This window comes from Clupea harengus, chromosome 15 (assembly GCF_900700415.2).
Source record: "Clupea harengus chromosome 15, Ch_v2.0.2, whole genome shotgun sequence".
Taxonomy (NCBI): domain Eukaryota; kingdom Metazoa; phylum Chordata; class Actinopteri; order Clupeiformes; family Clupeidae; genus Clupea; species Clupea harengus.
In genome coordinates, this window is record NC_045166.1 from 17,054,670 (window position 1) to 17,081,545 (window position 26,876).

A 26,876-nucleotide genomic window follows, 5' to 3' on the forward strand; every position below is an offset into this window, starting at 1 on the left:
AAAAAAGACATGAAATACACATCAGTTAGTTACAATAACTGTGTTTTTTTCCTGTCAGTGTGTTGAGTGTTTACTGTTTGTGGGATACAATAGACATCTGATAATCTCAGCAGAGGCTTGTGTAGTCTTGTTTAGTGGGAATTGATCCCCCTCTGGAGAGTCAGTGCTTTCTTTAGTTACATTTAATGAAGAATCAGTGCTTTGATTGGTTACTGCTATGAAGTATCAGTGCTTTGATTGGTCACTGCTGTAGAGAATCAGTGCTTTCATTGGATACAGCTATTGAGAGTCAGATCTGAGATTGCTTACAGGGAAACCTAATTAGGTAATTTCACACAATTTGCCACTTCTAGAACTGGAAGAGGATAATTAAAATAGAGGAATTTTGGAATAAGACTGATAATATTTAATTCCTCTGGATGTATGAAAATACTGGTAGTACTGCAATACTTAATACAATTATTTTGGTCTATTTTTATATAAGTTCAATACAAGTGAAAATACATTTTCTTCAAAGATTTTAAATGAATCTTTAACAAACATTGGACTGTTAGTTCAAAATCAACTAATTACAAAGTACATATGCAAATGTCAGATTACAACAATAAGGGTTGTAATGAAATGCGGTGCTCGTCCTGATTAGCAAAAGGTCTCAAAATGGCTGCCTATCAGACAAACACCTGATGGCAACCTGGGTGAGGAGCAGTCAAGGCCTTGATCTTAATATTTTAAACATGTGTTGTCAAGCATTAAACAAAAACAGAAGTAAAAAAAAAGAAACTCCTAATGAAATTAAATGTGGAAAAGTAAAACAGTTATGGTCGTCTGGAACAGGAGTAATGGAAAAGGCAGTACATATCACATCATGCTTCTCTGTGCACACAGACAGTGTCAACCAAGCTTGCAATTGTGTATCAGCAACTTTGTTTTGTTCAAACACACACACACACACACACACACACACACACACACACGCACACACACAGTCATATACACACGCACGCACACAGTCATACACTCACGCACTAACACAGAGATCCTCATCATTGTGCTAGGGATGCACAGTATGTACTCTCATACACCTCTATCCTCAATGATAGCCCTGTCACAGCACTTCAAAAATAAGTCAATATCACACTGCATTGTACTATGAAAACCACAAGGAGAGTACTGACAATTGTGGAAAAATGAGGTAGGTGTTTGCTGTAAACAAAATGAAAACAAAACAGCAAATAGGAGGTTTGAGGAAAGCCGATGTCTATAAGAAACAGCGAAAGCGTGGTCCAGATATGCTCATTCTTTTAAAAGAAAACTTAAAATACAAAAATAATTGTTATAATATTAAAAAAAAAACAGCAATGACAAAAGAAACTGCACAACTATGTATAACTCAGGAGGTAGTTCCTAACATCAGTACATGAGGATGTTTCAATAGAGAAGCTTAAATTTCACAGGAGGTTGTCAGATGATTCCCAGACGAGACTACACTCTTTTTTTGGTTCATTCCCTGAGAGAACTTCATCCTGAGAGAATTGTGGGTATAAATGATCGTTTGTCTTCTTTAAAAAAATAAATAAAAAATGCTTCATAAACACCTGAATGATTGATTAATTGAGTGATTGATTGATTGGTATATAGCTGGATTGATTGACTGATTTATTTGTGCTCTTTACAGTTTGGTCTCTCCCATTTGTTTGTTTTCTTTCTTTGTGCACTTGGTCAGATAAAAAGAAAATTCCCTGCGTACACACATACACAGACACATGCACATTCAGAGAACAACACTTTAAAAAATATACATCTTCTCAACTCAGTGTTTCACTTTTAGTAATGACTCCCTCTGCAGTAAGGTAGGAAAAGCAGGGGGTTCACAAACTAATCTCTATGCCAAAGCCTTTGACACAACCATAATCTTTGGTGTGTGAAATGTATATCAAACAAACAAAACAAAAATACTCCAAAACTCGCTCTCAGACAACCAACCAGGCTTGAAATCATTGCCAAGGCATTTTTTTTATGATTTGACACCATTGGACACCACAGAGGCGAGCGGTCTGCTGTAGCCTCTATGGAAGCTCTCTCTTATTTTTTTCTTTTAACTTCCTTTTTTAGTTGTTGTTGTTGTTTTCACATTCAATATCGTCAGAGAAGAGTTGTCACATCAAGTAACCTGTCGAGGAAGTCTCAAGCAAATTCAAGTCTTAATGCAAAGCAGGTTGGTCTCCTTGACTCTCCCTCCCTCTCCTTTCAAATAAAGAAAATCAAACTAACTTCTCTGAAACACTACAAGTAAAATATGGTAGTATAACTGCGAGACCAAATATACAACAGTAACGAAGAGGTGGATCCTCTGTTAGATTTGTGGTGAATGGAGGTCATTGGACTGAAGGTCTTGACTAAACTGAAAAAAAGACCCATGGTGAAAAGTTCATTTCATCAAGAGGTGTAAATGTTTAAGACACAGACTGAAGTGAGGATAGAGAGAGAGATGGCGAGGAAGAAGAAATGCTGAAGCAGAAATGCACCATGGGTCTGTAGGGCACATATAGTAATACAATTTGTTGCTGTCTTGAGAAAACAATGGATGCAAGCGATAAACAGAGTCAGTGAGATACACAGAAGGAGAGAGAGAGAAAGAGAGAGAGAGCAGAGATGGTGATTTTGGTAGATGAGAGGAATCAGAGGATTACTGCAGGAGAGAGAGAGAGACAGAGAGAGACAGAGAGCAGCGATGGTGATTTTGGTAGATGAGAAGAATCAGAGGATTACGGCAGGAGAGAGAGACAGAGAGCAGCGATGGTGATTTTGGTAGATGAGAAGAATCAGAGGATTACAGCAGGAGAGAGAGAGAGAGAGAGAGAGAGAGAGAGAGAGAGAGAGGAAATGGAAAGATCGCACCAATGGTCCCAACTTGATGCTGTGTCAGCTCAACAATAAAGAATCCTACAGTCTGCACCAGAGTGCATTTCTCTAACTGTCTACAACGAAAACGTCAATTTTTTTCTTACATTTGATAACATTTTTTTTTTAATAATATGCTATTTTCATACACATATATTAAAGACTTATATTATAACTTTCAACTGTGGCACTGCCTGCAACTACATAATAAGCCAACGAACCCAAACCTAGATAAAGATGCAATCACTTCTTAAGAAATATAATAACAATAATAAAACAGTAACTGTTATAGTCTTTCTGTGGTTAATTTGTTCAGCTCTAACTGGATAATATACATCTTCTTTTGAGGTCTCTCTAGGACTACATTTAAACAGTGAGGCTAACACTTAAAAGTGGTTACGCTGACAGTTGTTCGCAGATCAGGGCTTATTCAGGAATTTGAGAGAAGGGGGCACTCATTTGTACACCCTCCCACATACACACACACACACACACACACACACACACAACCATGCTTGTGAGTTTTAACATTCATGGGGACAGCTCATGTCGACCCCATAAACATAAGTACCTGACATCCAGCCCTGTTCATTCTGCCTTCGTGAACTGATCTGGGGACAGTTTTCCTCACGTGTGTTAGGGTATAAACCATAAGAAAACTGACCTCTTGTCAGACAGCTTCATGGACCCTGGTCTTGTCAGACAGCTTCATGGCCAGGGAACAGTGGCAACCGGAGCAAGAGACAAAGATCGTTGATAAAAGTCACAGCAAAAACTGCTTTGGGGTTGTTGATTGGATGTCACGCTTCCCTGCAAAATCTTTTTTTCATTTTTCTTTTCCCAAGAGGCTGATAAGAACAAGCCGAGTCGGAGGCACAAAGCGACTGACACAAATGGAATAATTGAGGTTGCAGTCATCTGCAAAAGTACTGGCATCCTTGATAAATGTGAAAAAACTATTACACCAAGACTATTCCTAAGGCCATTATCATGTGATATCATTTTAATAATATCAATAATAATAAAAAATGTATTCCTTCTTTGGCTAATGTAATCAGATAATTCCTCCAGGTCCACTCTTGATTAATAATATCACATCAGGGTAATTTGCAACACAATTTGCTAATACTGAATTATAATTAATGCAGACATTTTAGATTTTCTGATGCATACAGTGGCATCCGCTGGCATTCCTACTAAGGATTTGTGACCTTTGCAGATGATTACTCACCTTCCTCCTCTAACCACAGTGCACTGCCTACAGCCAAAGGGTTTCACCAGAGACAAACTCATGTCTGAAACAAACAGACCACTGTGGTGAAATAAACATGATTCAGAAGAGAGCAATGGCTGAGTGGTCTGTCTTAAAAATGAACGGATGGTGACAGAAAGCTCTTGAATTGAACTTTTGTATTGATTACAGGGATTGATAGGGGTTACCATGAGTTTGCCATGAACGTATTTGTGGGTGAAAAGGGTAACATTTTTGGAAGAAGTCAATATGGCAAGTGATGGCAATTATTTTGTGGTTGACTGCTAGACTGAGGACATAAAGCATTTATCTGAGGTGACGCAAAACAGAGAAGAGGTTGGGGTGATTATTTTTTCCTGAAAGAGCTTGTGGGGTGAGACAGACTTAAGCTTCACAGTTTTGTTTTGATTCAAGTCAGCCCCCACTTTAAAGGCCTGTACTGAGCTGTACTGAGCTTCAGGTGATACACAACACCTTTAACAGCCTGTCAGTTACCCTGACGACAAGTTACCATGGAGATGCCAAGTGAAAACAATGGAACCATACAAAGGAGGGGGGGGGGGCATAGCTGCACTGGCTGTAGATGAACAGCTCCCCCTGAATGTGATTGTGAGGTAGATTCTGCTGGTCCAGACTTCAGGATAGGGGGGGGGGGGGGTGAAAAAAGAGGACACAGGAGGAGGAAGAGGACAAGATGATGAAGGAGAGAGGTTTGAGGTTGAACCCATCGTGTGCTGCGAGTCAAAGGCCGTCCCCAGAGCTTCAGGGCTTCCTCCAGCGCTGCTGGGAAGATGGCCCACCGTGCAGCGGTTCATCCCCGGCAGAGGAGCTCCTTTCCTGGGGCGAAGAGCTGCTGCGCCCCCCCTCCTCGTGACTGTGGGACTCGGGGGAGGTCTCCGTGTCCTGAGAGCTGGTGGAGGGGGGTGCCAAGGCCTTCTGTGGACACTGGGCCACCATGTGGGAGACGCTCTGGCAGTAGTGGCATTTCTTTGGCTGGGGGGGCAGGCCGCACTCCTTGGCGTGGTGATCAAGACCTCCACAGTTGTAACACCTGGAGGCAAGGCACAGAGACATGGGTCAGACACAACTACACATTAGTAACTCAGTAATAGTTAGTTGTTGTCCTGTAACTGTAAGAAATAGCAGAAAACACTATGCCTCTACAACATCAGTACAAAAATCAGTAAACACAACCACTGTCACACAATGCTGTCCGTCAGGGCAAAGTAACCTTCTATGTGCTTTTCTCTGTTTCTCCACTAGATGACAGTAGAACATAAGTAAAAAATCAATCATTTCCTACATTCTCACATTTAATCATAATGTAATGTTTACATATCACAACTGCTAAAATGATCTCATAAATCCAGTTCATCACATCAAACACCAGTCTCATAACACCAGAAAGTAAGACATCATTGGAAAATATTAACATTTCAGTGCTTTAGAGAGAAACTGTCTATTTAGCTGATGCAGTTAATGCTAGCATAGTAGAGCATTCTAAGCATTCTGCCTGTGCGTTCTCCAAGGTCTCCTGCACCCAGAAGCTCAAAAAAACAAGCTGGGATCAACTTCAACATGCCTGCACATCACCCCCATCAGCGTGGACAGACTGGAGACTCAGGACTGAAAGATCATTATGGTGTGATGCCTATAGCAGGTATTCAAGCCTGCATGACCATGACCTGCTCCCATTTAGACATTACAGTTTACATTTAGTCATTTAGCGGACGCTTTTGTCCAAAGCGTCATGCTCCCACGACACAAAGCCAATGGTCAGGAGAGACCAGCTTCTGTTCACTCTCAGTATATGTCTCAGACTCTCCGTATGTCTCAGACTCTTGGTTTAGTTGAGCACACTTCACACTTGAATCAACAACTGTTGAGGAATCGTTTGTATAAAGATGTGGAATGTCTGTGCTGCTACTTAGAAATAGAAAAAAAAAAAAAGTAATAAAATTCAAATTAAATCAAATTAAATATGGCAAAGACTTCGCTGCTATGGAGAGCTCACCCATCAGGGATCTCTAGGCAGCTCAACCAATGGGTATGAAATGGAACGATGGAAAAAAAAACTTGGAATTTGTTTTCAAGCAGCCATGGCAAGGAAATCATTAGCTAAGTGTTCCAACTAAAGGGAAGACAGAGAAGCCCGACAAAACTCCACAGTTAAACTGGCCGAACTTTACTTTCAGCTGACCAAAGGACAGAGAAACCCATAGCCTGTCAGTTTCAAGCTTCTTATCCCCTTAGTTCTGCCACAGGATTGAAATGTCGCTTGAATTGTGTAAAAGGCTTTCAAGCTGTCAACAACAATCTGGTGACAATATCTTCATTTAATTAATTAGCTTTGCGCGAGTCTTATGCAGAGACCTTGTGGGTAACTAAGGGGCTGCCCGTTGCCATGGTGATCAGTGGGCATGGTAGCAACCGACTAGTGGGATGACATTAGGCTGTTCCTAAATATAGAGGGGTCTCATTTCTCCCTGTCACGTGGGGCACATTCAATCACGGATCGTTTTGTGTGTGTGTGTGTGTGTGTGTGTGTGTGTGTGTGTGTGTGTCTGTCTGTCTGTCTGTGTGCAACATTGTACATTTGATTCGGATTGAACATCTTATCCAATCTCCTTCACAGCAGTGAACATGGTGTGCTTCTCGATGCTAAGTGCAGTAGCTGCATGATAACAGGTGTTAGCAGGCAAGCAAGAGAATGACAGGACGTGACATAATCACAGGCTACAAATGCAGCATCACACACACACACACACACACACATATATACACACACACATACACATATACACACACACACACACACACACACACACACACACACACACAAACACACACATTTTCCTTCAAGATGTCGGTAACAGTAAGCTCATACTGTCTGAAAAAACCTACCATGACACATGCATGCACACACACATATCTGTACTATGATGTCCAATTTTTTATCTGACCACCAGAAGACAAAACATTTGTCTTCTTTCCCCCAACCTCTTCTCTATGCATGGAAGACACGCTGCAACTGTCACCAGTGGCATGACCAGTGGACACTAGGTGGCACTGCTGAGCAGTGAAGCAGTGGGGTCGGCACATTTGCAGAAATGAGCGGAGACTGATCTAGGAACAACATGTGAGACTCTATAAACTGTTAAAGGCTATTCATACACCTGAGTCTAGATTACAAAGTAAAGCGACTGCGAGCCCGATAGCCTTTTTCCAATAGTACACCTCAAATGAGCTAAGACGGGATGAAGCCAATGTTGTTTTCACACAAATGCACTATGCAAGATAGAAGACTTTGTGATCTCTCAGTGCTGTTTGCTACCAGGATAACAGTATGACCGTCCCTGTCCTCATCTGTGCTAGCTATGATGGCTATATTTCATTTCAAAGACATGAGTGCATTTTCCACATTGTATTACATATTTCTTCCTTTTTGTTACTCATCTAAAAGTGTGCATGTAACTGTCAACCCAAATGTTTATCCTAACACAGACTAGTGTTTCACAAACAATACAAGCTTTTTTAAATTTGATTCCAATTTACAAGCGAACAATTTGATTCGATCTAATTTGGTTCGATTCCGATTCGATATACTATATATTTGTATTCTGAGAAGTTTAAAAACATCTTAAGAGAACACAAATTTACAAACGCAGAATCACTGTAAACAAACTGTTGAAACCACTAAAGAAAAAGCTTCAGGATTGGAGAAAGGAAAAAATGTATATTAGCCTAAAAGTTTGATCCATCCATTTTACAGATTGCTATCGATATTCTTTGGAAGGGGATTGAGGAGGAAAACTGTAATTTCATGAGATGTAGCTGATTTCACTTATGGTACAAGGAACTACATGTGCTGTGTCTGTGTCTGTTGCAGGGTTAACTCATGTTGAGTTTGAATGCCAATAAAACACATAAGACTGTAATCATGCAGTGCATTCACACTGTAATCATGTAAAAGAAATGAAAAGATCCTAGCCATACTTGACCTCATCAGCTACTTTGCTACTGTAAGTAGGAAGCTTTAACTCCATGATTTTACTCGTTGCGACTCTACTCTCCAGCACAGTACCGCTTAAAGAAACACATTTTCCTGTGTTCTCCCAGTCCTTTCTCAACACAGTGTTCTCTGTACCATGTCTCAGACGTGGACGGGCAATAGCGGTTATTTAGAGATATATTTTAATGTTACAGAGTATCACTGAACCCTACCGTGAGCCAGTGAGACAAAACTGTTAGAGAATAGGGGTGGGACAAAATATAGATTATTTTCTATTCATATTTTTGCTGGCAATACAGGATCGATACACTGACACCTAAATATCGATAATTTGTTTTCAGACAGAGGACAGTTATTAACTAATTTATTCAGAATGATTAAAAGAGGCCTAAGCAAAGGCTCTTTGTTGTCCATTGCTTTATCTCAGATGTGAAATTCTGTGAAACGGGCACCACAGTGCAGTGAATAAATACATCATTCCTGCTTTTAGCCTAAATCTTTTCTTCATCAGTTACACAGATATCGTTATGTATCATAGATGATTGTCAGGCAACTTATAAAGTATCGCAGTATCCCGATACCATCGGTATCGTGGGCAACGTATCGAAATAGTGTCATATCGTGAGTTACTCTGTGATTCCTACCTATTAGAGAACATTCCAATACTAATTTTGGATCAAGTCCCAGTCATGGAAGTATAGTATTTTTTTTAAATCTGTGCTATGAAGGAACCCATGGACTTGGGATCTGCTCTGATCACATCCTTAAATATCACATACCAAGGCCTGTTTGAATATATCTGCGCTTTTCAATTCCCATCATTAGGAAACTTCTGCTCCATTTCTTTGCACACTAGTGCTGAGGCATATTTTCATAGATATTCCTCTGTCAAATATTTACAGCAACCCCCATCGAGTCCATGGGATCAAATATACAGCCAATATAAAAACATACATCATAATACAAATTATACAAATATGTTATTCTTTTAAGAGGATTCTCACACCGCCACAGTCACACTCATTGTTTAAGATCAAGGTATGTTTTATTTTTTTAATCTTATCTTACGATTAACAGAAAAGACATGGGTTGCATGAGGTGCACTGAAGGACTTTTTATACTTCTGCAACTGCGTTACAGCATGGCCACACAGACTAATGTACTTCCACACATGCCTACAACAATAGAAGTAAATAAAGGCTGAGAGCGAAGGGCAGAGATAAAGAGAGAAACTCAAAACACCCATTTTCACCCACTTCCAAGGCCATCTTTCTGAGCTTTCTGAGTAAATTGTTTTGTTGGGGTTTTTTTTTCTTCTTTTTTTATAAAATAATGTTTGTGCGTTACATGAAGGCCACTGCATCCGCTTGGTCTCTCGTCTCCACTCGTGACAACAGTAGTCAGTGAACAGTGATTTCACATCACAGGCTTTTATAAACATATAGTGTAGATTTAAGCGTGACGTGAAATCACTGTATATGTATACCACACACACAGTATGCAGTCTTTGAGAAGTCATTGAATCCTTTCTCCTACTGAGTCCACTCATACTGTCCACATACATTCCTCCCACTGATTGCAAAGGTTTAATAAAAGATCAAAGAGCTGAGCCGTATAGATATAGATACAGGATTGACACATTTTGACCTCTGACAAAGAGGACCGGTGTTCATTTCACACCCTCTGCCACCACACACGCCTGCCTTAATACTCATGGCCAGGGATGGATTACCGAACGGGCCTACCGGGCCCAGGCCCAGGGGCCTATGAGCTCAGGGGGGCCCTTAGCCAGAGCCTCTGCATGAAGTCGCTGTTATGTATCTCTTATTTGTGGTTGAAAGAGGTGTATTTTGTTAATTTGCTGTTGGCTTTAATTGAGTGTACCTGCGCTGTGTTAGAAAATGTGTATGTGCGCTGTAAATCCTGTTGAGGTACAGGTGAATTTAGTTATTGTGCTGTTGAAAATGTAAGTATTGTGTTATGAGCGCACAATTTTTGCGGCCGCATGCAAAGGGGAGGGGGGCCTTTTACATGTCCAGGCCCAGGGGCCCATGGTTTCATAATCCGTCCATGCTCATGGCTGTGGACTGCGTTGATCTGTGAGGGTCTATTAAGTGCTTTTTATTAGGTGCTCTTTATATCCACCTTGTGCCTTTTATATCGAATTATTTTGCCCTATCCAGTTGGCATGATCTCCATCTACTTGTGTTCATTTTGCATTTTTTTGATCTGTAAAAAAATATTTAAAAAAGATCACAAGAATTAAATATTCCCAACCCTGGAGGGTTATATTGACCCAAGCAACAATTCCTCCTTCTTTAACTTCAAGAAATTGCATTACACATATATGATGTATATGTGAGGTATATAAAGGTGATAGGCTTGACATGATCAACTGATCATAACTAGAATTGGCCAAATGGGTCTAGAAATTTGAGGGGGGACGCTGTAAAACTACAGGTATGGTGTACCACTCTGAGTGCAGCAGGAGACTAAGTGTAATTCAAGGTATGTAATTTACCCACTACTGAAAAACTAGCAGGTTTGACTATGAAATTGAGTTTCTGTTCTTCATTGTGAGCCCTTCTCATCAAACTAATCCCCACGTTAAAGTACCATGAAAGATTTTGACTTGGCTGTTGATTCACACAAGTTGGCCTTTTCCCTTTGTCACATAGCGAAAGTGTGATGTAGGTCACATCCTGTCTCAAGGTGCATTTACGCTACCAAGTTTGAAGAGATGTTTTAAAACTACAATTTTACACCTTGCTGGTAATCATTTCGTTTTAAATCTGCATTATCAACTGATCAATGACTAAAAACGATTCTACTGTTCTGTAATACAACTGCTTTAATGCAATTTTATGTGAATCCATTTTGATTTAACAGATCCATTTCAAACACCAATAGAGTATTTCACTGTGGCCAAGTGGGAAAATCGACAACGACATAAACTCCTCTTTCATTTTGACCTCAGTTTCAATCAAACATTACAGCATTTGCACGTGGAATGTTCCAGAATGTCACATCTGTGTAGACGGATCACTCATGTTGAGGTCACAAATGATGACATGTTTCAACAAGAATAAAAAAGACGCAGAAATAAGAAATAGTCAGATTTCAATGGCTGTGTAAATAAAGTCCCGGAGATCTTCAGCTTTCAGTTCTCTTCCTCTCTCCTACCTCTCAGGCACGCTCAAGCAGAAGAAAATGAGTTGAGCTTTATTTTAAATAAATTGAGCTTTTAAATACAGTACAAATGCACCCGGTGCAAAAAGCCTCCACTCTGTGTCGCAATCAGTTGGCCGCATAACCATGGCAACAGTCATGTGCTGGCGTGAAGTGATTGCCTCAATCAATGCCGTCGTGGAAACGCTCTCCTGCTCAGAGCAGAGAGCATATTATCGCTCAGCGACGCGATTCCAACAGGCACTGATGAGGACGACCTCCTGTCAGTCAGAGCAGGCACTTAAAACACACACACACATCACCATCCAGATCGAGAATTCATATGCACACACAAACACACAAATCACCATCCACATCCAATGTATGCACACACACACACACACACACACACACACACACACACACACACACACACACACACACACACACACACACACATAAATACACCATCCAGCCTAAGTCTTCACTCAAACACACACCACTCTGGAAATCCAGGTATTACACATGCAGGTGGACACACACACACCACCATCACCTTCATGATGACTTCATTACAAGGTGTATAATTTGCAATGAATTGATGTGTTAGTCTTTAAGGAACAGATTTTTAAATAGCCTTTGCTCCAGCAGTTGTGTACTCAGGGGTGTCAAACTTCCATTTAACACATTTAACACCCTGGAAATAAAAAGCCCTGTTTGCGAAATTATCTAGAAAAAATGCAAGCAGTCACAAAAAGAATGCCATCGGCTCCTTTACATATGCCCAGGAATGTTAAATGAGCACATCATTATTTCATTGTCACGTAAGAGCAGTGACCAGCTTTATTCACACAAAACTACTCAAACGCTCCTCTTAAACAATATTTTATAAAATATCAGAAACAATAACACAAATAACTCATACATCCACACCAACAAACTGTTTAAATCCCAAACATTTAGACACCAACACAATAATGAAATACAGTGGCAGTGTGTTTCCATTCAAACGTATCACCTCATTAAAAGACACCATTCTCTCACCATTCTCACCACAATCACTTGGTCACAGCTACACAAGCACAGACTCTCAACTCACTTGTACAAAACCTTTATTACATGCTAACGTCTCACATGTGTGATGTGTACATGCTAAAAAACGTCAACTTACACAAACAACCCCCGCCCATCCTCCCCCATCCTTGGCCCCACACTCACCGGTCTCCCTTTGGTTTGCGTTTGAGGGGCGGGGCCTTGCCTTTGGGCCGCCTCTCACTGCCGGAGCAGGGCCCGCCCCCGGGGCCAGTGACCCGTAGCGACTCCAGACCCTTGCTGGACCTCTGGAAGGTGAACTCCACTGGCTCCCCCTCGCGCAGACTGCGGAATCCCTCCATTAGCAGCTTACTCTGGTGGGACAGACACGCAATGGGGTTAGCATAAATGGGGTTAGCATAAATGGGGTTAGCATGTGGCTATAAAAATCATTTTTATATTCAAATAAAAGGTCACCCCCCTTCATAACAAGATTTCTCTGGTGAGACAGAAATTAACCCATGTCATAACAATTTATGAACCTTTTATATTACAATACTGAAAGGACTTCTGAGAGAACAAGAAATAATCTCATTTAAGAAGTCAAAGTCTAATTAAATAATGAAATAGCTGTGTTTTTTTATTTGTTTCAATTATGAGCTCACTCTGAGTAATATCTTTGCATAAAACATTTTTAAAAATAAGAAATAAACATTTAACACTCAATAGCCCAGCTTAGAAATCACATCAGATTGCTTGTCAAAGGTTTAAACAATGTTTCAAAATGTATTCTTCTTCTTTTTATTCTTCTTCTTGTTATCATTATTATTATTAGAAGAAGAAGAAGAAGAAGAAGAAGAAGAAGCTATGACTAGGGAGTAGGTAGCAGGAACGTGGTGGCTCTGCCAATAAGTGGCATAATGTTCATACTATGCTGTTGGCAGATGTAGCCAGATCAGCACATGTATCCCTTGGTGTCCCTTGGTGTTTCTGATCATGACTAAACTACTGGGTCTTGAATGCTGTGAAGCTGAGACTCAATTCCACCCATAGGTACATCAGACATGCACATGAAGAGGACATCCGTGTTACAGTGGGAATGTAATGGGACCCCAGCAATGCACGCAAATGAGAACTACAGTGCAATACAACTCAGCAAATCAGTTCCTCTCAGTATTTTTGAATCAATGATGGATCAAGAAAGAACTAATGAAGTACATTTAGAACAGTGTAAAAAATTAAATAATTGTAAGAAGAACATTGTAATTAGCTTGAAAATAGTTTAGATGGTTCATATTGCACATTTGAAAAGTATTGCTTGATTCAATATGTTTTTCTCAATCTTATAAGTTACATTCCCTCTACTTTCTCACTTCTATTAGCCTTGTGTATGCCAAGTTCTACCGATTAACTCTCAGTCCCAACTCAGAAGCCTCTCTTCGTCACATCCAATATATGTAATTTCCTGTCAACTCCATCATAGAATCAGATTCATCTGCAGTTTAAACATGACTGATTTTCAGTTGAACAAACCAAACACACGCTAGGGTCAAGGAATACTGTGATTTATGATGGCTCTGCACTGGTGAAGAAACCACGCCCTGAACTAGAAGACTTAACTAAGGCCATTAAATAAACAGACACACATTACAGCAGGTGCGGGATCAAGACATGGTGTGTTAAAAGGTAGTAAAAAGGTTAAAAGGTAGAAAATTAGCATCAATAAAAGCCATAGTCTAGTTCAACGGTTCAACGGCTAGTTCAACGGCTTGTTCACACATGCACATACACACATATACACATAGAGGGAGGGAGAGAGAGAGTGAAAGATAGAGAGAGAGAGTGACAAGGGATATGAGACAAGGGGGAGGGAAACAGAACAAAATTGAAGAAAAAAAATATGATAAAGTCAAGAGGAAGTAGGTTACAAGAATCAAAGGGGATAGTGTGGGCTCTGTCTTCCCTTCTTTAGATCTCAAGAATAGATGCAACAATGGAAGCACACGTGGGCTCCGATGGAACACTAGAATAGACTACAAGGGCACCCAGAGATCGAAGACCTCAATTTCACAAAGTTAACAAAAGTAAAACATTGTGAATCATTGTGAATCCGTTCCGGCTAAAGTTAATGGGTTCTTCCTTCGCCCATGGTACACACTTCCACCAAGTTTAATGAAAATCAGGCGGGTAGCTTTTTCCGTAATCCTGCTGGCAAACAGGCAGTCAGACAGCCAAACAAAACAAACAAGCAAACCACACACCGCAATAAATGAACAAAAATAAAGAAATGAAATAAACAATAAGAATAGTACAACTAATAGTTAGCTCTCACCAAAGCATGTTTACTCTAACATTACCTTTCAGAAATAATAATAAATAAATAATCAAAAATAAAAGATTGACTTTGACCATTTTAGTCAAACCGTATGGTTTACTTGAAGTCGTCTCTATTGTATAATTCTTATACAATTCATAATTATGGTGAAAACACAGAGCTGTTTAACCACATTAATACTTCTCTGTGATTGTGTGAGAGTGACAAGGGGAAACATAATAAAGGACATGATGACATCTAAGAAAGTAACATGATGAGATTATAAATGTGTCAAACGTGTCATTAAGTTTGATTTGTTATGATGAGATGTTCCACAAAACAGAGATGAACAACACAAAGCTAAATCACTTCAATTCACTCTAGATGTCTATGCCTGACTTTTTTCATTTTACACAAATGACTAATCAATATTCAATTTCTGTAGAAATTACAATTTCACTCAGTCATTCACTCATACAAAAGGGTTCATTAAAATCATATACATTGTTTTTATGTATAGAATGCACAAAGGCCAGTACATACAGTGTTGAAGGACGCTCAAGACCTTAACGCACTCAGATAATTAAAAAAAACACAGCCAGTCAGTGAGGGGAATGAAACACCAAGGATACCACAAGTATGTACTATTTAAGATAGTTGAAAATAGAAGAATGTATTCCTTTCAGTTCTTCTTTCAATTGTGGCTTGTTTTTCAGACTTGGTCAGACTTGCCTGACCTTATATGATCAACACTGACAACTTCACCACAAATCCTTTTTTCATCTACAATTTAGATAGAAAATTAGCTAATTTTGTTTTATAAAGTAATTGTTTCTAATATGATTGTATAATTATATTTTTAAATGTGTGTAAGGGAATCTGAACTGTGGTTAAGAAAATCTTATGTGGGTTTGAATCTGAACTGACTTTCCAGTTCCTCGTTAGCATTTAAACTCAAAATCTTCTATAAATTCACTTCCAACTGTTTTATTGATTAAAACATATTGAGTACTTTAATGTTTAGAAGGTTATTACATTTGCTAAACAACTCCTTTAAAACCCCCCGTATGATGTTTTCGAAACGAATTGGTCAAGTAAATAACTCCTTCTTAGGAGGTTTTTGAACTAGACATATAAATAGCAACAAATAGCAACAAATGAACAGTGATCTCAAGTTCTAAAGTGGCAGCATTTCAAACACTGAACTTGATCTACAACCCTAGAATGACACAAGCGACACCAACAATTACACAGATAACATAACTTTACATCAATATAAACCTGTGACACATCTTTTGAAGCTATTCAAGTTTGGGGTCAAATTTAAAAAGTACTTCTGAGCAGTCCTTGTGTTTCCAGTGAGTAATTTAGTGAGTAATTCAGTGAGTTGTTTCCCAATGGACCACCCTGGCCATGCTGGCTGTGGTTTTGGCAGCGGCCATGTTGGATGTTTTGGTTTGGGATGGGCTGTGCTCGGAGAGGGGTGGGGGAGGACAGAAGCTTTTCTCACTACCAATCACAAGTCACCACAGTGACTGAGGAAGTGAATGATGAAAAATAAGCGACAGAGGAAATAGCTCTGTTCAGAAAATGAAAAATCAACGAATAAGGATCGATCAGAATGCTTCAATGCTTTTTAAATGTATTTTTCATTTATTCAAAATACACCCTCATCTGGTTTATGAGAGATGATTTTGTAGAGAAAGGGACACACATCTTTGTGGCTGTTACCATCTTACCTACAGATATGGTTAAAGAACATGTATGACTGTACGATGATAACACTTGAATTGTGGGCCGCGATCGGTGTGCCATTTCATGCTGCATTCTATTTGGTTGGTTAGTAGACGTAGGTCGTAGCAGCAGTCACATTGTGAGATGGTTATCCTACATTTCTGACACTGTCAGAATTTTGTCCCGGACTATCTTGGCTATCTGGTCACAAGACCATGACGGCCATCTTTGAACCTCTATCACAGTGCCGCTTAGGACCACTATTTTGGAGCGTTTCTTTCACGCTGGTCATCTTTCGTCTGGGACAGCCCAAAATCACACAGTGTATACCAGGCTTTACAAATGTTTTTCGTTTCAGAAACTTGGCATTCATTTACCTTCTACCTTAGTTTCACAACATTACCAAAATATCAAATGAAAACGGTCAACATTATAACAACTTAAACATGTAAAATATATAGCTACAGTGTTGTTTACAATATAACTACAATTATCTTCACAATTATATTTAAATATGTTATACTCTAATGTACATTAACTTAATTTACTCTTGACATCATAAATACATTTAACTACAGGTGGTAATGCCAATGTCAAATCTGAGAGTGTTATTATGGGATGCAAGCACACAACAGAATAGGGTGTAGCAATTAAGTCTCAAAATAGAAGTAATTCTGTTTCTGTGGATCCATTAGCGAGTGAAAATCAACTTGGCAAGGTGTTTTCTCATTCAAGATGTAATTCAACAGTAAAGTCATACTGCCTGAGCAAACCCATCAATACACACACACACACTTACACCCCATCACATCATTCTGATGGCTTATCTCTTAGGTGGGTAACAATAGTGAAAGGGTTCAGCTGAATGCCCCCGCATCAGGACTAAATCTATTTTTCTATTTTTAAAAACTCTGTAGCCATTTGATACCAATTAGATGAACATGGAACAATAATTGTGAACACACAGTAACAGTATATTTGGTGAAATTAAGATCCCAACTAATTACTAATTTATTGTTTTTGCATCTGTAATAAGAATCCAGTGCTCCAAGCCAATGAAAACCAATCCTGTCTGATGGTCTCTGCTAAGAATTGCTGCAGTAAAACCTACAGTTCCACACAGACCTAGAAGGTTCTGGAAGGATCTCAACCTCCGCATGGATCCCCATAATTTTGGTGCCTGCTACTAATCACTGATCTGGGAGCAGGCTTAAGTGGGCCTCTCAGTAGTCTACAGGAAGTTCCTGAGCAGGCGCGTCATTGCTCCATGACAGCAGCCTCTTGCCTTTTTCAGGTCAAAGGTCAAAGGGGCTCGTCTCTCTGGCCCCTCCCCCGAGCCCCTCCCCCCCACCTCTCTCTCTCTTCTGTGCGGTAGTGCTGCGCGGGGCTGAAAACCTCTCTGCCACGCTATAGACGGGAGAGATCCCCCCCTCACTTAAAATTCAAACCAGCGCTCAAGTCTCCATGATGGAGCGGACAACACCATCCGTCACAAGAATGAGAGTTTAAGGATGCAAGAGAAACAAGTTTAAGGAGTGTTGCTCTGTATGTATGTGTGTGTGAGTGTGTTAGAAAGAGAGAGAAAGAGAGAGAGCATGTGCATGTGTGTGTGTAAGAGAGAGAGAGAGAGAGAGAGAGAGAGAACATGTGCATGTGTGTGTGTGTGTGTGTGTGTGTGTGTAAGAGAGAGAAAGAGATGGAGAACATGTGCATGTGTGTGTGTAAGAGAGAGAGAGAGAGAGAACATGTGCATGTGTGTGTGTAAGAGAGAGAGAGAGAGAGAGAGAACATGTGCGTGTGTGTGTGTGTGTGTGTGAAACAGAAGCTGGAGTGGCAGGCGTGTGTTGTCCCGTGACCCAACGGATGTCCTGCCCTCACTCCGTTTACATGTGGAGGTTACATCAGGTCAGAGAGAAAGAGATAGAGGGAGAACATAACATTAAGGTGGAGCCACGCCTGTGAACTGGGAGGAGAGTAGACGTAGAGGAAGGACTATAAAGGAGTATGCCAGGGGGTAGAGAAGGAAGGGAGAAAGAAAGGTGTAGAACAATTATTTTGATGAAGAGTGAAAAAGAAATGAAAAATATCCAAATGGATAGGTAGCATAAAAGTGTGAGAGAAAAATAGAGGGATGGGAAATTAATTGAAAGGAGAGGAGCTGATACAGGATAGAATAAGGAATAAGGGAGAGAGGGGAAGAGAGAAGGAGAGAGGGGAAGAGAGAAAGAGAGAGAGAAGTAAGAGAGAGAGAGGGGAAGAGGGGAAGAGAGAGAGACAGAGGGGGTATGACAAAGACAGCAGGGGAAAGGAGAATGAGAGAGGGAGAGGGAGAGAAAGGGTGGAGGAGGGAGGAGAAAGAGAGCGCATTCTCTACTGATCAACACTGAGGAACAAAACCTTCATTTGATGCAAGGTCTCACCAGGTCAGCTAGACAACCCTGGGGTCAGGAGTGGAATAGCCCCTTCCGCACACACACACACACCCAGGCTCAAATCCACACACACACACAGGCTCAAATCCACACACACACAGGTTCAAATCCACACACACACACACACAGGCTCAAATCCTCACACCCAGGCTCTAATCCACACACAGGCTAAAATCCACACACCCAGGCTCATATCCACACACTCGTACTTCCCTCTCACACACATTAGACTTGTCTCTGAGCGGACTAAAAAATGTAACAACCGGACCTGTGTGTGTTTGTGTGTGTGAGTGTAAGAAAAAGAAGAATGTGTGTATGTGTATGTGTGTGTGTCCATGGCCATGAATATGCGAATGAGTGTGTGTGTGTGTGTGTGTGTGTGTGTGTGTGTGTGTGTGTGTGTGTGTGTGTGTGTGTGTGTGTGAGTCACTGGTGCATGAGGCTTGACTCATTGTCAGAGTGGCAACCTCCCATTTTCAAACTCTTCATCGACAACAACTGAACAGGGAAGTGACACAAACTGGAGAAACGAGGAAACAGAACCCACTCTATCAATACTAGCTTCATGGATGTGTCATGAATGTGTCTATACTATTAAAAGCATTTTACAGGTAAAAGATGTGAGAAACAGAATGAGAAATAAGAAAGAGAGAGAGGATCGGAGTTATTGTAGAGAAGAGAGCGAGAGAAAACATCCACCATCAAGGCCAGTGGCGTCGCCGTAACACCCAAGCCCTCCTCCACACATTTTCATTATCCTGTGTGACCTCCCACCTCCTTGCCCCCATCAAACGCTTAAGAGCCTTCACACTTCCTCTGACACACACACACACACACACACACACACACACACACACACACACACACACACACACACACACACACACACACGCACTACTCTCTCATTCTCTTATTAGTTGTTTTAAATCAACAACACATTTTTCACTCACTTAAAGTCCCCATAAGAAATCAGTACCACAAGCTTAGTAGTGTCTCAACATCAAGTCAAATTCTCCCCCCCCCCCCCCCCCCCCCCCCCCCACACACACACACACGCACACAGGCCAACTTCCTCTGCCAGTGCCTCCAAATCAGCACACACACACACACACACACACACACACACACACACACACACACACATACGGCCTGACATTACCTGACAGTTCCCACATTTGATCTGCCAGGACATACTACATCATTCTAAGCCTCTACTCTTACAAGTCACACACACACACCAAAATCAGCCTGCTGCAACACAGACTTTCCCGACACGCATACATTCCAGCCACAGCAACAGCAAAAATCATTTACATTAGATTTTTTTTAAAGCATGTTGATAAAGCAAATTAAATATAAAGTAAGTCTACTGAGATGCATCATTAGTGGATTTTAACATTTCCTTTTTTTATGTAAACAAGTTTAACATTATACTACCCAAAGGCACACATAACTAATTCGGATAAATTCTTCACAGAAAACAAATTAAATCAAATCAGTCAGTCCACACTAAAAATGTATACTAACATGCTATAACAAACAAGTTACAATACCAATTGTGATAATATAACCATGAAGAACAGGGGAAAACAAAGTAACAAAAATGCTTCATAAAATAAACAAAATGAACATAATGAAAAATGAAAATGAAACACAATAGGAACTCTATTCACCCTGGGAACAACCAGTAATAGAGATGAGGTTTCAATCTCATATGCTGGCAATATTGAATGGTTTTGATTTGAACAAATATGTCTGTGTTCTTCAACTAAATAAAAGCATTTAACAACAGCCTTATTTTCATCATGGAAACAGTCAATTATGTAAATGCTTGTATCAGCCAGGGACCTATTTTCAAAGGTTTATTTAAATCAACATATAACTTCAAAACAAATTGGTAATTTCCTACAGGGACACAGGAATGAAATAGTATAGGGCAATTATGCAGCCATTTTTTTTTCTTAAATGAAATACAAGAAAAAAAACTTTGCTTTATGATCATTTATGCACATAAAAACAAAGAGATTGCCAGAGATTGCTAAACTACTGCTAAACTTAAGCACCTCTTTCTAATGTTCATGAGCAGTGATTATTTTAAACCACTTTCTTACAACCCCACACACTTACTTCATGCTGAGTGAGACCATCAAATCTTACAACCTTCTCAGAGAAGGAAATAAAAAAAATGCACACCCTCCCAATTCTAATGACACACACACACACACACACATTTCCACAGTCACCTCTATAAGAACCTGCCTCTAGCCAATGAGACTCTGAGAAGCCGAGGCTCCTCCCTCTCCACTCTGTAAAGCCCTCTGATGCCTCCAGCTCATTTTCAATCACCTTCACAAGCAGCTCCTTCACCTCCCAATTACACACCATCTTCACCTTATATGGGCGTCTCTTTTTTGGGCAGGAAGTCACGTGAATGTCAACGGACTTTCTTGTCTTTTTTTATGTCCACCCCCTCCCTCCCTCTCTCTCTCTCTCTCACACACACACACACACACACACACACACTCACACACACTGGTGAGGCAGAGAGTGGGGAAGGAGGAGGAGTCCCTATGTGGCTGAGAGTGGGGAGGGAGGAGGAGTCCCTATGTGGCTGAGACAAAGCCAGATACTGGCTATCTGCAGGCAGAGAGGGGAGGAGCCCACATGCCAAACGGTGAAACAGCCCAGAGGTTAATCTCACTAGGGGCCCACTTTAACCTCACAACACACAGTGACGCGCACGTACGCGCGCGCGCACACACACACACACACACACACACACACACACACACACACACACACACACACACACACACACACACACACACACACACACACACACACACACACTAACACACAGTACACACACTACACACACACAAGCTCAAGAACACATTCAAACATTGAAAACTTGTAAAACACACACTCACACACACAAAAGGCACACACCCTACCCTCACACAAAACATCTCCTTTGAACTTTTTACACACATGCACCCACCCAAGAGAGATAGATAGATGAACAAATGTTGCAACACAAGCAAGCATATGTAGATTAGAGTCATACTGGTAGTGTGTCAATAAATATGTGTGTGTGTGTGTGTGTGTGTGTGTGTGTGTGTGTGTGTGTGTGTGTGTGTGTGTGTGTGTGTGTGTGTGTGTGTGTGTGTGTGTGCAAAAACACACCAACTCATGACAATACAACCAAACCAAATTCACATGGACCAGAATATACAGTATAACCAAAGTGGTAAACACAGTCACCCATCATGAAGAATCAGGAGGCAGCAGTGACCAGGGGCCATTTCACATTCTCCTCTTTCTCTCGCTCTGCCCCTCTCATTCTGTCCTTCTCCCTCTCATTCACATATACACAGGCACACACATCTCTTGCCTCTGCCTATCACTCAAAAGTGGAAACACCACACACACACAAGCTCTCACACACCATTCCCCTCGATGCTGTAAAGAAACTCCTCTTTTAAAGAATACTTAGGGGAGGAAGCCTAACACAAACAAGCGTGTGCACACACACACACACACACAAACACACAGTCTCAACCTTTTGTCACTAGATATAACATACACTCTAAATACATTCTACACACACACACACACACACACACACACACACACACACACACACACATTAAGAGCAGTGGGGGATGATGAGCTCAAAGGAACCTGGGGCAGCTTGCTTGCTGTGGAAGCATGTCTCCCTTTGCCCGATGTACACAGCCATTTGCATGTCAAGCTACAGCAACTGGCCCCACACAATGTCTCTACATATTCATACAGTCACATGCTCTCCTGTGCATCTGTCACTGCTCTCACAGTCAGGGCACAAGCTGCTCAACCAACCACCACATGCTGCAGCCCCCAGCCCAGCACAGCGCTCCCATCCATTCCACAACCAAGGAGGGTCTGGAGAAGGACTTGAATAAACAGAGATAGCGGTAGCCTTGATGCTCTTGCTTTCACTATGGAGGTTTTTGGTCATGGTATGTTTCAGACTTTAAGTAGTAAGGATATGATGAGGGTATGTCGTGTTACTGTGAAGAAGATGCTGAAATATTCATGCACATAGGCTAGGTCGCATATGTAAAAACACACACACACACGCTCTCTCTTTCTCTCTCTCTATAGGGAACACAAATCCACACACACAAACATACACAATATGTACTTCATACTTATGACCTCTGTTGGCTCATTACTTCTCCTTCTATTTATTGTGCGCGCTCTCTCTCTCTCTCTCTCTCTCTCATACTATTTCTGGTCTCCCTCTGCCATTTTAACACTGTTCCTCTTCCTCTGGTGTGTTTACTCATCTCCTCTCTGTCTCTGCTCCTGCCATTCCTGTGACTTCCATCTCCCATTTTATACTCTTTTCCTCTACCCGGTGAGTATACTCCTTCCATACATCATCCTCTTGTTCTTGACTGAGCAAACAGCACTGAAAACAATACATACCAGCACACCCTCAGGCCCTCTTCATCTCATCTTCTCATTCACTCTGTCTCAGTCTCCCTCTCTATATCTCTTTGTTCATTACTTTTTCACCCCATGTCCCACCCCCACCTCTCTCTCTCTCTCTCTCTCTCTCTCTCTCTCTCTCTCTCTCTCTCTCTCGCTCAGCAACATTCCGGTGTACTAGGCTGAGGATCACACCCAATCAGTCTCTCACACACAGATGCTAACTCACTCAGCAGTGCAGGCTTTATCTGCAGCCCAACGGCCACCGCGCAGAACTGTGCAATCTCCCCCACCGCAGATGGCCCACTATCCCACAGCAACAGAAAATGCACGCGTTATTGTGTGTCTGTGTTTGTGTTTGTGTAATGTCAGTGTGAATGTGCCTTGGTACGAGAAAGAGCGAGAGAGAGAGTGTGCGTGTGTGTGTGTGTGTGTGTGTGTGTGTGTGTGTGTGTGTGTGTGTGTGTGTGTGTTGCTATGAAGACACTCAGTGGGTAAACCAGGCTGCTGAATCTGGCAGGAAATGTTTTCTTGTAAAAAGTTCTAAATACAAACACTGGGAAGATTATGACTGACTGGTCTAATGAACTCTCATGGGTAAATAAACCGTGGAATAAATCGAAGAATAAATTATCAAACAAGAGTGGAATTGAATTAAAGTTCAAATGTACATCTAAATGTCTTCACTCAGAGAGGTAAAACTACAAGTCTGCTAAGCAAAACATACAAGAGTAAACTGAAAATGAATCTAAAAATCTTTCTTACACAGAATCATGTACATCAACTGTACTTCTGCACTGAAGCACTTCATGTGCTTCTTTGCACTGTGCTTTTCCCAGTACACATCACATGTTAAGTTACATGATTCTATATTAGGCAGAAATATTTATAAATGTTCCTTAAATGTTACTGCTGCCAAATACCTAACGTGCAATACTTAGATACATAGGTTTAGAGCAGCACTGAAAACTTATAGAGTGCGGAAATTAAAGTTGTAGATTATGTTGGTGAAATGTTAGTTGTCCTTTTACCAAGTTCTGCTCCGTAAAAGTCACATAACAGAGGACTGTTGATTACGTAACAATGTATTACACAGAATCATTCCTGACCACGCAATATAGGTACGTTTTCAAAGTTTAAAACACGGAAACAATCTTTCTTTATAACGATTCAGCCAACCGCCCTCTAACATATCCTGTGTCCTAACCCCACGAAATCAACTCGTTTAGGCCTAGAAACAGCAGAATCCGCGGGACCAATCCTGAACACTGGGGCTCCATGCCGTAGTTTGCTCAACAGGCTGCTTGAGCGTTAAAAAGGTACATAATGAAGTAGTACAGATGCTTATGAAACAAACAGGCAAACCAGAGTGGTGGGAAAATGAAATGGTGAAAATTGGCCTCGCTTTCATTCTCCCTCACAGTCTCCCTTCCTCGAGTCTTAAAAGGCTGCTTTATGAGACCGTAAAAATGGCGATTTAGAGACACGCAGTGAGCGGTTGGAGGGACAAAAGTCTACTCTTTGTTTTTTGTATTGTTTTTTATTCCTTTGGCAAATGCGAACACAAAAATATTGAGGGGATAACCTACTCTAGGCCTACCAGCAGACGAAGATGTTAGTCCCAGTCATTCTCAATGACGAGCATACGGCCTACTTAAAAAATAATCAAAAACTCAACTCTGGCTAGTCGTGGACACGGTATCGGCACGTGAGGGTGTCTGTCATCGCTCAGCTAACAGCAAACGCAATAGGCTTCGGATGCATAACTATACGGTGCAGTGCAGTGAATTCACTTACATTCATCTCAACTGGACATAACTACAACGTTTATGTGGTGTGTGTGTGTGTGTGTGTGTGAGAGAGAGAGAGAAAGAGAGAGGTTGCCAACATCAGCCATCAGCCATCTTCTGTTCGTGAGGGCAAAGAAAAGTAGCTTACGAACACTGTCATACTTTGGTTGTAGGCTATGAATAAGACAAGGCGCTGGAAGTCGGAGGAGTGTTCGTGCCGCTTTATGGGCACCCAACATGTTCACGCTGCCAGAACTTGTCGTTAAATACTAATATAAACGCAGATTACTGGAGGGGAATGAGCCTATACGTGTTAGAAATTAACACGATGAACGTCATCGTTGGCACCACTGGTGAAGATGTAACCTTATGTCTTAAAGTAGCAACAAATGGTCACTCACATTTACCGTCTCAAAGGATATACTTGGCGCATTACAATGAAACGTAACCACGAGCACCACACCAACAAATATAGATGGTAGAGCTCGCCGGACAGTTCACTGCTGTTGCTCCAAACATAACTTACTTGGTGAACGAACACATCCATCGGGGGGTCAACAGGACCTTCTTCGCTGCTGGTCATAGATATAAATCCAAACCCCATCCGAACGTTGAACCATTTGCAGTGTCCGGATCCTGTCAGGACTGGGCACTGGGGCTGAGCCGGGCTCCGGTCTTCCTGCTCGGGCGACGTAGCGGGGACCTCTCCGCCACCTCTTCTCGCCCCTCCTGTACAGCACAGAACCGATTTCGGTTAGTTCATGACTGATTTTGAGGGTGCAAGGTGTTTTACAAACGGCTAATGTTCAAAAGTAGGCTAACTATCTCTGGTATCTTATAATTTGGCTGATCAAACCCCTTATTGTGCGTCTGTCCAACACAGATGTTCATTTGAGATCGATTGATCGGCTGGGTATGCTTTGAAGAAACGAGTTGAAGAACTGGATAAAATACCATTGAAGTGGATTAAGTTTGTAAGACTAAATCATTGGCCTTACACGATGGATATTCGGATTGCTTTGCTCGTGTAGGCACAGACCTCCCTGGTGTAACTTCTGGAGTGGCCTTGCATAGTTAGCCCGCTTTCTATGGAGCCAAAGGGCAGGTGTACACTGCGTCCCTCACGTTAAACTCATCTGTACCACGAATCAGCATCGTAAACAACAACCTGTCACATCCCCTCACGAAGCCATCACCAAGGATTGTAAACAACAATGAATGCATTACACAATAACGGACCTCAACCCCTCCCGTGCCAACAGATCTGAACAGTGAAACCTCCCAAAAATACAAATAAAAGCAGAATAACCTTCGGCCATGTTTCCAAGCCGACCCTCTCTTCCAAAGTTCCAATAGAATCGCTTCCTATGCGAAAAGAGCTGCTGGTCTTCACCATAAATCCGCCTTCAGGATTTCCAGCGGGCACAAATTTAGCTCGCATGGTACTGCGTGCTTGCTCTCCTTTGATATTTTGTCATCTCTCTCCCACTCCCTCACTCATTCCCTCCCTCACTCGCACAGGCACACTCTCTCACTCTCCCCTTTCCCCCTTGTGCGCTCTATTTCTCTCTCCCTCTCTCTCTAGCTCCCCTTCCCTCTCATTCGTTCAAAGAATAGCACACGTGACTCTGTCAAAGACATGCTCTCTTTCTGCTGGGTCTAAGCGGGTCTACTAGGTTCACTTCGACAGAACACCAGCGATTTCGGAGCGATGAAACCGAGTCCAACCGCCTTCTGGTGACACTGCTGAACACATAATGAAATA

At 41.4% G+C, this 26,876-nt stretch overlaps 1 protein-coding gene across 1 annotated transcript; it reads right to left on the bottom strand.

Moving 5' to 3' along the window:
- Positions 1-1,770: 1,770 nt before the first annotated feature.
- lin28b (lin-28 homolog B (C. elegans)) lies at positions 1,771-26,652 on the bottom strand. The gene is made up of 4 exons (XM_012835554.3): positions 26,421-26,652; positions 25,638-25,840; positions 12,552-12,739; positions 1,771-5,204 (listed from the first exon to the last, which is right to left on the bottom strand). Exons 1-4 carry the CDS (start codon positions 26,428-26,430, stop codon positions 4,916-4,918), a joined length of 690 nt encoding a protein of 229 aa, XP_012691008.1. The 5' UTR covers positions 26,431-26,652; the 3' UTR covers positions 1,771-4,915.
- Between the last annotated feature and the right edge of the window lie 224 nt (positions 26,653-26,876).